Here is a 13,209-nt window from a genome sequence, read left to right as displayed (position 1 = left end):
AGCAGCAGTCACCACCAGCGGCTGGCCCACATGGTGGCAGATTACATGGCGTCTGTCGGTGCTTCTGAGAGTATGATTACCGACGACCCCATGGAGTACTGGGTTGCCAGATTGGACACCTGCCGCGAGCTCGCTCAGTATGCGCTGGAGTTATTGTCTTGCCCCCCCTCCAGCGTACTATCTGAGCGGACATTCAGCGCGGCAGGTGGGGTGGTCACGGACAAGAGGACCCGTCTGTCCACAGACTCCGTGGACAGACTCACATTCATAAAGATGAATGAGTCCTGGATCGGCGGTGACTTTCTGGCACCCGCCGTCGGTTCAGGGCGCTGAAGGGTCCCTTGTCATGCATTCCCTGATGGAGCCCCGGACCTGATGTATTTACAGTGCTGAAAATAATTATTTGAACACCTGAGAAAATCAATGTTAATATTTGGTACAGTAGGCTTTGTTTGCAATTACAGCGGTCAAACCTTTCCTGTAGTTTTTCACCAGCTTTGCACACACTGGAGGAGGGATTTTGGCCCACTCCTCCACACAGATCTTCTCTACATCAGTCAGGTTTCTGGGCTCTCGCTGAGAAACACGGAGTTTGAGCTCCCTCCAAAGATTCTCTATTGGGTTTAGGTCTGGAGACTGGCTAGGCCACGCCAGAACCTTGATATGCTCCTTACAGAGCCACTCCTTGGTTATCCTGGCTGTGTGCTTTGGGTCATTGTCATGTTGGAAGACCCAGCCTCGACCCATCTTCAAAGCTCTAACTGAGGGAAGGAGGTTGTTGCCCAAAATCTCGCAATACATGGCCCCGGTCATCCTCTCCTTAATACAGTGCAGTCACCCTGTCCCATGTGCAGAAAAACACCCCCAAAGCATGATGCTACCACCCCCATGCTTCACAGTAGGGATGGCGTTCTTGGCATGGTACTCCTCATTCTTCTTCATCCGAACACGGTTAGTGGAATTATGACCAAAAAGTTATATTATGGTCTCATCTGACCACATGACTTTCTCCCATGACTCCTCTGGATCAGTCAAGACAACTATGTCAGAAGTTATTTGCCACTCTATACTCCTATTACCACTGCTGTTCATCATGGCACCTCCTGCCCAAGTGATATGACTCTGTATCTACTACTACTACTACTACTGCTGCTGCTCAGTCAAGACACCTATGTCAGAAGTTATTTCCCACTCTATATACTCCTATTACCACTGCTGTTCATCATGGCACCTCCTGCCCAAGTGATATGACTCTGTATCTACTACTACTACTACTACTGCTGCTGCTGCTCAGTCAAGACACCTATGTCAGAAGTTATTTCCCACTCTATATACTCCTATTACCACTGCTGTTCATCATGGCACCTCCTGCCCAAGTGATATGACTCTGTATCTACTACTACTACTACTACTACTGCTGCTGCTCAGTCAAGACACCTATGTCAGAAGTTATTTCCCACTCTATATACTACTATTACCACTGCTGTTCATCATGGCACCTCCTGCCCAAGTGATATGACTCTGTATCTACTACTACTACTAATACTGCTGCTGCTCAGTCAAGACACCTATGTCAGAAGTTATTTCCCACTCTATATACTCCTATTACCACTGCTGTTCATCATGGCACCTCCTGGCCAAGTGATATGACTCTGTATCTACTACTACTACTACTACTACTGCTGCTGCTCAGTCAAGACACCTATGTCAGAAGTTATTTCCCACTCTATATACTCCTATTACCACTGCTGTTCATCATGGCACCTCCTGGCCAAGTGATATGACTCTGTATCTATTACTACTACTACTACTGCTGCTGCTGCTCAGTCAAGACACCTATGTCAGAAGTTATTTCCCACTCTATATACTCCTATTACCACTGCTGTTCATCATGGCACCTCCTGCCCAAGTGATATGACTCTGTATCTACTACTACTACTACTACTACTGCTGCTGCTGCTCAGTCAAGACACCTATGTCAGAAGTTATTTCCCACTCTATATACTCCTATTACCACTGCTGTTCATCATGGCACCTCCTGCCCAAGTGATATGACTCTGTATCTACTACTACTACTAATACTGCTGCTGCTCAGTCAAGACACCTATGTCAGAAGTTATTTCCCACTCTATATACTCCTATTACCACTGCTGTTCATCATGGCACCTCCTGGCCAAGTGATATGACTCTGTATCTAGTACTACTACTACTACTACTGCTGCTGCTGCTCAGTCAAGACACCTATGTCAGAAGTTATTTGCCACTCTATACTCCTATTACCACTGCTGTTCACTGATACCACTGATAGTTAATTTATCCCTTAACTACCCCCATTTGTGAGGGTCGGGTTTTTCTTTAAAGTCCCATGCAAATCAATGGGAAATGTATGTTCCCACATAACTTCTGTACGCCTAGAGATATTTCAATAATACCTGCTATACATATTACTTATATGCCAAATAAAAATATATAATAGTTAAATTAACCCTTACCTACACCCTTATATAAAAGATGGGTATATTTATATTACTATGATTTTCCTCCCCAAAAGGTTAAGATAGGAAGACCGGGCAACGCCGGGTATTCAGCTAGTAATAGTATAAAATGTTTTTGGTTATTATTAAGTTAGATGTGTTGATGTTGATGTTGATGTTGATGTGTTAGATGTGAAGTTAGATGTGTTTAAAAAACTAACAATCTCAATAAGAAATGAAACCTTTGCAAAAAATAATTTTTTTTAATAAAACAAAAAAAAAAAAAACATAATTAAGACATGAGCTTCTGAAGCTCTGCCACCTCATCAAAATTTTTCCTCAGCTGTTGCGCCAGCTGTTGGTTTTGGCGGGTTAAAAACAGAATTTGCTGCTCATTTGAGAGTATTCTCTCAGTCATACTCTTCATGGCACATTGTTTCCTCTTGAGCTTTTTCAAAACTGTTAGGATATAAGAAAAAAACATTTGGATTTCAAAGACCGTTACGAAAGATTATTTTCAGCCCTAAAAATAATAAAGTCTGACTTAAGAGCCTCTATGAAAGAGGATCTGGCAGAGGCAATTCTCTTCCTTAGAACTCTACATTGAATTTATTTGCATTTGCTAAGCCTAGAACTACATTTCAAGATTAATATAAACCATTTCTAGGTTTTGCAGATTTTGTTTTTGGTTCATTATAGATAAGCTTTGTTTTTGTTCTAAAACAACCAAATAATGTGGTTTGTATTTTTGAACTGGTAAAGATCCTGTTCCTGATGTTTATGCCTGCTGCTACTATCCAGTCACTTGATTGTTTTCATTGTGTTTGTCTTTTGCTTAAACTGTGCAATACAGTAGACTGTTGGCTTCCCAGCCAGTAGTCCTGTGGTAGGTTGCGTTTCTTTCCCTCAAGGAATGTATAAAATACATTTGCATATTAATACAGAGGAGTCGGAGTCGGAAGTACATAAAACTTCGGAGTCGGAGTCGGAGTCGGAACATTTATCTACCGACTCCACAGCCCTGCTTTAAATGCTGTCCATTTTTAGAGCTACATTTTATTGTTGAAATTTTATTAATCTCTGTGCACATATTTACCCTCCTGATTGATGGTAAAAGGACCCATCTCATCCTGCTCCTCTTCTTCATCACCCGATACTCCACCAGAAGTTTTGGGGGGGGGGGGGGTGCAGCTCCTCTTCTTGCTCCTCCACAGGAGCTGGGGATGGCGATGTGGATGGCCCTGGCTGCTCCTCCTCATCCCTCTCCTCCTCTTCCACATCCTCCTCCTGCTCCTCCTCTGCGGCCTGTCGCCTTGTGCGCTTGGGGCGCACAGCTGGTAGAGAAGCTCCTATAATAACACAATGTTCATATATGTTAAAATGTTTTCTAATGACGTATGCAAATTCTGTGTACTCTGCTGTATTGTATATGAATACAAATTAATTTATATAGACAGTTAACCAATGGGACAATGTTATATTAAAGGGTCTTGTGGGCACTACAGGGGACTGAGCGTGAGCTGGGCTGCCACCATGGTAAAATGAGCTGTTTTTGTCTCCTTTGTTTTGTTCAGACGATCTCATGTTAAAAAAAGGGCCTGATGGAGTACACGGGATTACTATAACAACCCCACACCTAACACAGGAATTTAGTGGGAATCTATATATATAAAACTCAACGTGTGTGTGCATGTATGTATGTATGTTCCAGCATCACGTCCAAACGCCTAAAGATATTTACATGAAACTTGGCACACAGGTTACTTATATGTCAGCCACAAACATAGGATAGGTGGTTTAACCCTTACCCACCCCCATTTGCCATGGTCGGGGTTTTTCTTTAAAGTCCCATTCAACTCTATGGGAAATACATGTTACTTCATAACAGCTGTAGATATTTCGATAACACTTGGTCACATGTTACTTATACGTCCACTTAAAGCGGGGGTTCACCCTTAGAGGGCACTTTTCCCCCTTAGATTCCTGCTCGTTATTACTAGGGGAATCGGCTATTTATTTTAAAATATGTGCAGTACTTACCCGTTTACGAGACGCATCCTCTCCGTCGCTTCCGGGTATGGGCTTCGGGAATGGGCGTTCCTTCTTGATTGACAGGTTTCCGAGAGGCTTCCGACGGTCGCATCCATCGCGTCACGATTTTCCGAAAGAAGCCGAACGTCGGTGCGCAGGCGCAGTATAGAGCCGCGCCGACGTTCGGCTTCTTTCGGCTACGAGTGACGCGATGGATGCGACCGTCGGAAGCCTCTCGGAAGGCTGTCACTCAAGAAGGAACGCCGGCTCCCGAAGACCCATACCCGGAAGCGACGGAAGAAGATGCAGCTCGAAAACGGGTAAGTACTGCACATATTTTAATATAAATAGCCGATTCCCCTAGACCGAACGAGCAGGAAGCTAAGGGGAGATTTTTTTTTTTTTTTTAAATGGGTGAACTCCCGCTTTAAAGTATAGGATCGTTAATTTATCCCTTAACTACCCCCATTGGTGAGGGTCGGGGTTTTTGTTTAAAGTCCCATGCAAAGCAATGGGAAAAGTATGTTCCCACATAACTTCTGTGTTCCTGTCTGCTGTCCCATGTCTTTTTTCAACAGTACTATGAATACCTTGGCTGGTGGTGATATATGTTACCACAACATGGCGTCTGGGTAAACAACATCTGACCTTACATTAATTACATATGACCTTACATAACTGTCACCAAAGGAGCTGCGGTGGCTCAACGCGATTGCCACTGCGCTGACAAGCGATTCACCTCTGCAGCTAGGGGTTCGGATGCCGCTCTCGGCTACATGTGAATTGAGTTTGGTGGTCTCAGCCCAGCCCCCGGTGGGTGTGCTATGCGAGGTAAGCCTGCGCTTAGTACGCCCACCCCCCTCCCACAAAAACCACCACACTTACACACGCACTCAAATTGGGTTAACATGCACGCACTCTGACCACGCGGTCTCTAAAAAGAGAGGCGAAGGACTAACGGGGCTGGTTGAGCGGGCAAATCCTCTCACTCCCTTATAGGGAGTCCCTCTGCCCCGTTGGGCTTCGAAGCGGAGCAGGTAGGATGGTCTGTGTGGGAGGACCCCCTCACACCCGCCATTGCCACCCGGGGCATGGAGAAAGGTGGCAGATTACCTCTGGGGGAGGCCTGCCTACTCCCAACTCCTGCAGTCCGGCTCCTCTCTCGAGTTCATGCACAAAATACACTTTGGAAAAAAAAAACATAACTGTCACCAATAACTTACCTGGATGATATTTATCCCGGATATGCCTGACCCGGTCCATGTGGCGCCTCTTCATGTCAGACCATTTTTTAACGATCGCCAGGCGATCGTGTTGGCCGCCTAAGTCCGTTATTAGGGCGCTGACCACGGCCTTTTTATCAGGCTGCCTGCGCAGCTGGTCGTAGCCCTTTTCTAGGAACCTCTGCAAGATGAAGAACAAAATATATTGTAATACTTTTGTTTAAAGCCTTATGGATATATGACGGAAATCTATGGTATTCAACAATTGGAAGCATTCTCGCCTTATTAATCAATGACAGGGGTAACATGACACATTTTATATCCTGCCATTTCGGTCGCCACCTTTTTTGCATAAATATAGCAGCCATTATCATTTGCATAATTATGTATATACAGTATGATTAACAACACAGGATACACGTATAGGGGAGATATGCGTTGCTATTCATCTGACCGCTATAATTATTTTTGGACACTTATAATGGGCCTGTACAATAGATAATTTTTTTTCATCCCTATCTTTATATAGGAACAATAATATGTTTGTTTCTTTTGACTTTTTGATGAATTAATTTTGAATAAATAATGGAGTTGATGTTATTTAACAACTACAACTACCAGCATGCTCTGATACACCATGTAGCTCACCGTCACATGCTGTACAACAATTATACTTTAACTCCCAGCATGCCTGGACAGTTAATGGCTGTCCGGTAATAACGGGGAGTTGTTTTGCAACAGCTGTAGGCTCCGTTTAGGAAACAGTGCCGTACAAGATGTTTTCTTTTAATGTGGAGGTGAGGGTGGCTATGTAGGGGTATGTGTATATGTTTTGTTTTTTAATTTATATTTAGTGTGGTGTAGTGTTTTTAAGGTACAGTCAGAGGGGCATGGGGTTCACAGTAGTTTCCCGCTGAGGGTTTGAGCTGCAGCACCAAATTTGCTTCAGCTAGAAGCACACTGTAAGCCACAGCCCATGTGAATGTACCCTGTACATTCACATTGGGGGAGAGGGGGGGGGGGTAATTGCAGCCAGTTGCATGCAGGGAGTTGTAGTTTTGCAACAGCTGGAGGCAGAATTATTTCACATTGGTCACTTTCCTCACTCTCCCATCTTCCTTTTCCCCACTTTCTTTTATTATTTTTCCCCGTGTTCTGTTTTGTTTGTCACTCTTTTTGTTTTGGTGCTTGCACTTTATGTGTGGCGAGTAGGGTGCTGGTCCTCGGGCCGGTCTCTGAAAGTCTTGGGAGTTGGTAGACTCGGCCTTCTGGTTAGGTTCACCGGCTCTCATGGGGTCTCCCTTCGGGGGAGCCTCACCGAGGAGGGTTCTGTTTCGGCAGTCCCTCCGAGGATGTTGGGTCCTTGTGGCTTCGGCTGCTTGGACCGAGATGGGTCCATATGGCTTCGGCTGTATGGACCACAGTAACTCTTTTCCCTGTCAGGAGCCTAACGCCCCGGGGGATCTGAGACGGGACCTTTTCGGAGGACCACTGACGTATGCACCCGTCGCAGTTTTTTGTGATGTCACTCTTTATGTGTGTGCACATTTTTCCCTGCACCGGGTGGAGTTTTTGGGTTGTGTTTTGCACGCCACAGGCTTTTCAACAGAAAAAAAAACAGCTGGAGGCAGAATGGTTGCAAAACACTACGAGTTTGTTACCTAACTCAGGGTTTCAAGACCAGTCCACCTCCAGCTGTTGCAAAACTACTACTCCCATCAGCCACGGTCTGTCAGTGCATGCTAAGAATTTTACTTTTGCTGCATCTAGGGTGCCACAGTTTAGAGACCCGTGCATAAAGGTCTGAAAAATGTGGGCCTGCAGAACTTACAATACTAGAAGTGCCAGCATTCCCAGGCATGCTGGAAATTGTAGTTCTGCAACATCTAAAGGGCAATATGTATTCGAACGTCCTTGGGCCTTAAGGACCCTGAAGTCAGGATGTTCGCATACGTCCTATGTCCACAACATGTTAAATTCATTATGCTAAATAACAAGGAAAGTGCCTAAATACACATTTACCAACCAGGGTGTCTGCAGCTGTCCAGGCATGCTGGGAGTTGTAGTTTTGTAACAACAGGAGACACATTGTTTGGGAAATACTAATATCTGATCTTATATACTAACTTTTAAACTAGACTAAAATGCAGTTAAAGATAATGAAATAACAGTGGTCAAAATACTTACACTAATCAGCATCTTTTCCTCAGCGAGTGAGAAATTGCTTCCAACCATTATAATATTGCGATGCGATCATAAAGTAGGAAACTGGCAAGGGTCCAGGAAATGGTCTCGTGTTGGGCGCGTGTTGTTCGCGAGATTGCGCATGCGCGATCGAGAATTTCGCAATATATATCGCAATCGCAATATTTTTTTCACTAAAATATCACAAATATTCGATTTCAGAGTGCTCCTACAGCAGTTTTCTAAATATCTGCAATCAATTTCGCATTCGCATTTTGTGAAATTGCGCTAAAATATCTCGAATATTCGATTTCAGAATGAGCCAATCAGAGCGTTCCTACAGCATTTGGGGAAATTCCGCAATAATTATCGCATTCGCAATTTTGCGAAATTTCGATAAAATATCACGAATATTCTGAGCCAATCAGAGTGCTCCTACAGCATTTGTCGAAATTCCGCAATAAATATCGCATTCGCATTTTGCGAAATTTCGATAAAATATCACGAATATTCTGAGCCAATCAGAGTGCTCCTACAGCATTTGTCGAAATTGCGCAATAAATATCGCATTCGCATTTTGCGAAATTTCGAAAAAATATCAAGATTATTCTGAGCCAGAGTGCTCCTACCGCAGTTGTCGAAAATTCGCAATTATTTTCGCATTCGCAATAGCGAAAATTCACAATCATTTCATTTCGATAAAATATCACGAATATTCGAATTTAGCGAATATATCTCGAATATTCGACTATATATTCGAGATATATCGCGAAATCGAATATGGCGTATTCTGCTCAACACTAGTGCAAAACTACAGACGGACCAGTTTCAGCAGACATGTTCGGTCGTGTGTACGGCCGACCGGACAATTTTCCTGTGGATCGGACAGGTTTCCAGCCGACAAATGTTTCTTAGCATGCTAAGAAACATGTCCGCTGGAAGCCTGTCCGTCGGACATGTTCGGTCGTCTGTACGACTCACCGGACATGTCCGCTTGGCCGAAAGCCCTCGCATGCGTCAAAGTGATTCGACGCATGCGTGGAAGCATTGACCTTCCAGGGTCGCGCACGTCGCCGCGTCATCGTCGCGGCGATGGCACGGCCACTTCAACGCGTTCGCTGTCTGCGGGAAATTTGGTCTGATGGTGTGTACAGCCCTCAGACCAAAATACGGCAGCGGACATGTCCGATGAAAACGGTCCGCGGACCGTTTTCATCGGACATGTCCCGTCATGTGTACGAGGCCTTACACACCAAGTAGCTTTAGGTGCAAACTACAGAGCACAAGTGCAGTACTGGTACACACAAAGTAACTTTAGGTGCAAAACTACAGAGCACAAGTGCAGTACTGGTACACACCAAGTAGCTTTAGGTGCTAACTACAGAGCACAAGTGCAGTACTGGTACACACAAAGTAACTTTAGGTGCAAAACTACAGAGCACAAGTGCAGTACTGGTACATACCAAGTAGCTTTAGGTGCAAACTACAGAGCACAAGTGCAGTACTGGTACACACAAAGTAACTTTAGGTGCAAACTACAGGGCACACGGGCAATACACCACGTGAGAATACTGCAGCTAGCACAATCAACTGATAGACAGTAAATTAGGATAGGAAGAACTGATTTAGCTAAACTATACAGTGTATAAATATATGTACAACACCTGGGATGTATATATATCCTCTACACACTGTGTGCCGGATTCAGATACCTGAGCGTATCTATCCGGCCGGCGTAACGTATCTAAGATATGTTACGCCGCTGTAACTTTGGGCGCAAGTTCCGTGTTCAGAAAGAACTTGCGCCCTAAGTTACGGTGGCGTAACGTATGTGGGCCGGCGTAAGCCCGCCTAATTCAAATGGGGATGTTGGGGGCGTGTTTTATTTAAATTTGCTTCGACCCCGCGTACTTTACGTTTTTTTTTAACGGCGCATGCGCCGTTCGTGAAAAAATCCCAGTGCGCATGCTCGAAAATCCACCGCAAAACGTCATTGCTTTCGTCGTGAACGTAAATTACGTCCAGCCCTATTCGCGAACGACTTACGCAAACAACGTAAAATTTCAAAACTCGGCGCAGTAACAACGGCCATACTTAACATTAGCTACGCCTCATATAGCAGGGGTAACTATACGCCGAAAAAAGCCTAACGTAAACGACGTAAAAAATTGCGCCGGCCGAACGTACGTTTCTGAATCGCCGTATCTACCTAATTAGCATATTCCTTGCGTAAACATACGGAAGCGCCACCTAGCGGCCAGCCTGAAAATGCAGCCTAAGATACGACGGTGTAAGACACTTACACCAGTCAGATCTTAGGGATATCTATGCGTAACTGATTCTCTGAATCAGGCGCATAGATACGACCGACCGCACTCAGAGATACGACGGCGTATCAGGAGATACGCCGTCATATCTCGTCTCTGAATCTGGCCCCGTAACTTTAACTAAACTGACTAGCCTGCCTGCTCTATCTATCTATGTAGAAAAAAAGACACTGGGCCGGATTCAGATACCTGAGCGTATCTATCCGGACGGCGTAACGTATCTTAGATACGTTACGCCGCTGTAACTTTGGGCGCAAGTTCCGTATTCAGTATTCCGTAACTGATTCTCTGAATCAGGCGCATAGATACGACCGACCGCACTCAGAGATACAACGGCGTATCAGGAGATAAGCCGTCGTATCTCGTCTCTGAATCTGGCCCATAGTCTTTCTCTCGCTCTCTAGGACTGATCGATTCACTAACACCGCCGCAACACACTACACAAGGCCGACCTGCAGGCAGCCTTTTATAGTGTGTACTAAAGCCCTGAGCCATAATTGGCCAAAGCCACCCTGGCTTTGGCCAATTATGGCTCTTCGTTTTTTGCGCGCTGTGATTGGCCAAGCATGCGGGTCATAGTGCATGCTTGGCCAATCATCAGCGCACAATGCCGCAGTGAATTATGGGCCGTGGCGAGTCACTCGAATTTGGCGCGAACGACCCGTTTTGTTCGTATTTCAACGAACGGTCGAACAGACGATGTTCGAGTTGAACATACGTTCGAATCGAACGCGGAGCTCATCCCTACTCCCCAGTCACTTAAAGGGGTTGTAAAGGTACAATTTTTTTTCCCCTAAATAGCTTCCTTTACCTTAGTGCAGTCCCCCTTCACTTACCTCATCCTTCCATTTTGCTTTTAAGTGTCCTTATTTCTTCTGAGAAACCCTCACTTCCTGTTCTTCTGTCTGTAACTCCACACAGTAATGCAAGGCTTTCTCCCTGGTGTGGAGTGTTGTGCTCACCCCCTCCCTTGGACTATAGGAGAGTCAGGACACCCACTAACACACAGCTCCTTTCTCTATCTGCAATGTAGAGAGCGTCCTGACTCACCTGTAGTCCAAGGGAGGGGGCGAGCACGACACTCCACACCAGGGAGAAAGCCTTGCATTACTGTGTGGAGTTACAGACAGAACAGGAAGTGAGGATTTCTCAGATGAAATAAGGACATTTAAAAGCAAAAGTGAAGGATGAGGTAAGTGAGGAGGACTGCACTAAGGTAAACCTTCTCCCCACTCTACCTACAGCACATCCCTTTTGACTGACCTGGCCATCAATCTGCTGATTTTGCCATACCATGACCACTCTAAAGCCCCAAAAGCCTCTAAAGCCTCTAAAGCCTCTTCGGGTTTACCAAAACCATCTAATATGAGGTCAAACCTTAAGCGTTTCAATTTGAATGCAATCAGGCAGGTCCTTGTACTACATGGTTTTGGTAAACCCGAAGAGAAAACCAGCAGGAAAACTGATAGTGTGTATGGGGCTACCATCTGTCTTGCTCGTTGTTGGTTGTTTTTATAAGATAAAGGGTCTACCAGACAATTTGCTACTTGAACACTTCTGATTTTTCATTTTGTTGGTGTTACATATGAAAGGTGAACAAACATTTATATTGCTATGCATTTGTTCTCCTATCTTGTAGGGTGGACTTGGCAGCTCCCCCGATCCAAATGTTGCTATCACAGCCTTTGTCACCATTGCTTTATTGGAGAGTCAGAATTACTGTAAGGATCATGTCAGTGTAAGTGGATTTTTATACCAGTAAATAGCCTCTAACTGTATATGAAAAAGCCTCATATCTTACTATGACCTCTTTGTTGTCCATCTAGAATCTGCAGCGCAGCATTGACAAGGCCGTGCAGTTCATATCAGAGCATTATGGAAAATTGACCAGACCACATTCAATTGCATTAACTTCTTATGCATTGGCTCGGGCTGGGAAGCTAAGTGATTCAACTAAACTGATGTCTGTAGCAACAGGTAATTAACTATCTACAGAATTATTTAAGTTGGTGGAAATGGTCAGGCGTTGAAAGGGCGTCTTCACAGTATTATAGTCTTCCTCAAGAAGTAATTCTGGTCTGCTCGGTAGATTGTTTTAAAAAATGGCTTGGTGCATTTCTAAACGCACAAAATATAACTGGATATTCATTTATCGGTAATAACACCAATGATTGTCGATCCAGGGAATGATCAATCGCCTTTTGGGGGAGCAGGAAGGAGCAAATTGGACCATGTAGAATGTAGATCAACTGTGGTATATAGGGTGTTTTGCCTTCCTGTAGATCAGGGGTCCTCAAACTACGGCCCTCCAGCTGTTGTAGAACTACACATCCCATGAGGCATTGTAATACACTGACATTCACAGACATGACTAGGAATGATGGGAATTGTAGTTCCTGAACAACTGGAGGGCCGTAGTTTGAAGACCCCTGCTGTAGATCAACTGTGGTATAGTTCTGTTTATGAAGATATTCTGTTTATTTATTCTGTTTTGTTTTGTGTTTTTTTTTCTTTTTGGTTGAACTACATGGAGTTTTGTATTTTTTCCTTCTAACTATGTAACTATACAACTACTTTCTTTGGTGTAGTCTGTCTCAATCTGTCCTAATCTGTTTTAGGCACTTCTACACATCTATGGCTATACTAGCTCAATCACTAGCTGTCTGTGGCAATTTTGACAATTTTCACATACAGGCCCAGATTCACGTAGATCGGTGTATCTTTGTGCGGGCGTAATGTAACCTATTTACGTTACGCCTCCGCAACTTTTACAGGCAAGTGCCGTATTCTCAAACGAAAGTTGCGGCGGCTTAGCGTAAATAGGCCGGCCTAAGCCCGCCCAATTCAAATGTGGTAGATGTGGGCATGTGTTATGTTAATTTGAACTTAAATGACCCTTTTTACGAACGGCGCATGCGCCATCTGTGAAAGTATCCCAGTGCGCATTCTCCAAATTAACCCGCAAGAAGC

The 13,209-nt window shown here is 44.5% G+C and overlaps 1 protein-coding gene across 1 annotated transcript in view; it reads left to right on the top strand.

Annotated features, from left to right (window-relative positions):
• Positions 1 to 13,209, top strand: part of LOC120933439 (complement C3-like) — a 235,993-nt gene that overhangs the window by 159,074 nt on the left and 63,710 nt on the right. Inside the window, exons 27-28 of the mRNA XM_040346656.1 lie at positions 11,879 to 11,977; positions 12,066 to 12,216. Coding sequence (XP_040202590.1) covers positions 11,879 to 11,977; positions 12,066 to 12,216 — 250 coding nt within the window. The remainder of the gene's footprint in view (positions 1 to 11,878; positions 11,978 to 12,065; positions 12,217 to 13,209) is intronic.

This window comes from Rana temporaria, chromosome 3 (assembly GCF_905171775.1).
Source record: "Rana temporaria chromosome 3, aRanTem1.1, whole genome shotgun sequence".
In the NCBI taxonomy this organism is placed as follows: Eukaryota; Metazoa; Chordata; class Amphibia; order Anura; family Ranidae; genus Rana; species Rana temporaria.
This window is presented reverse-complemented; position numbering and strand designations above follow the sequence as displayed.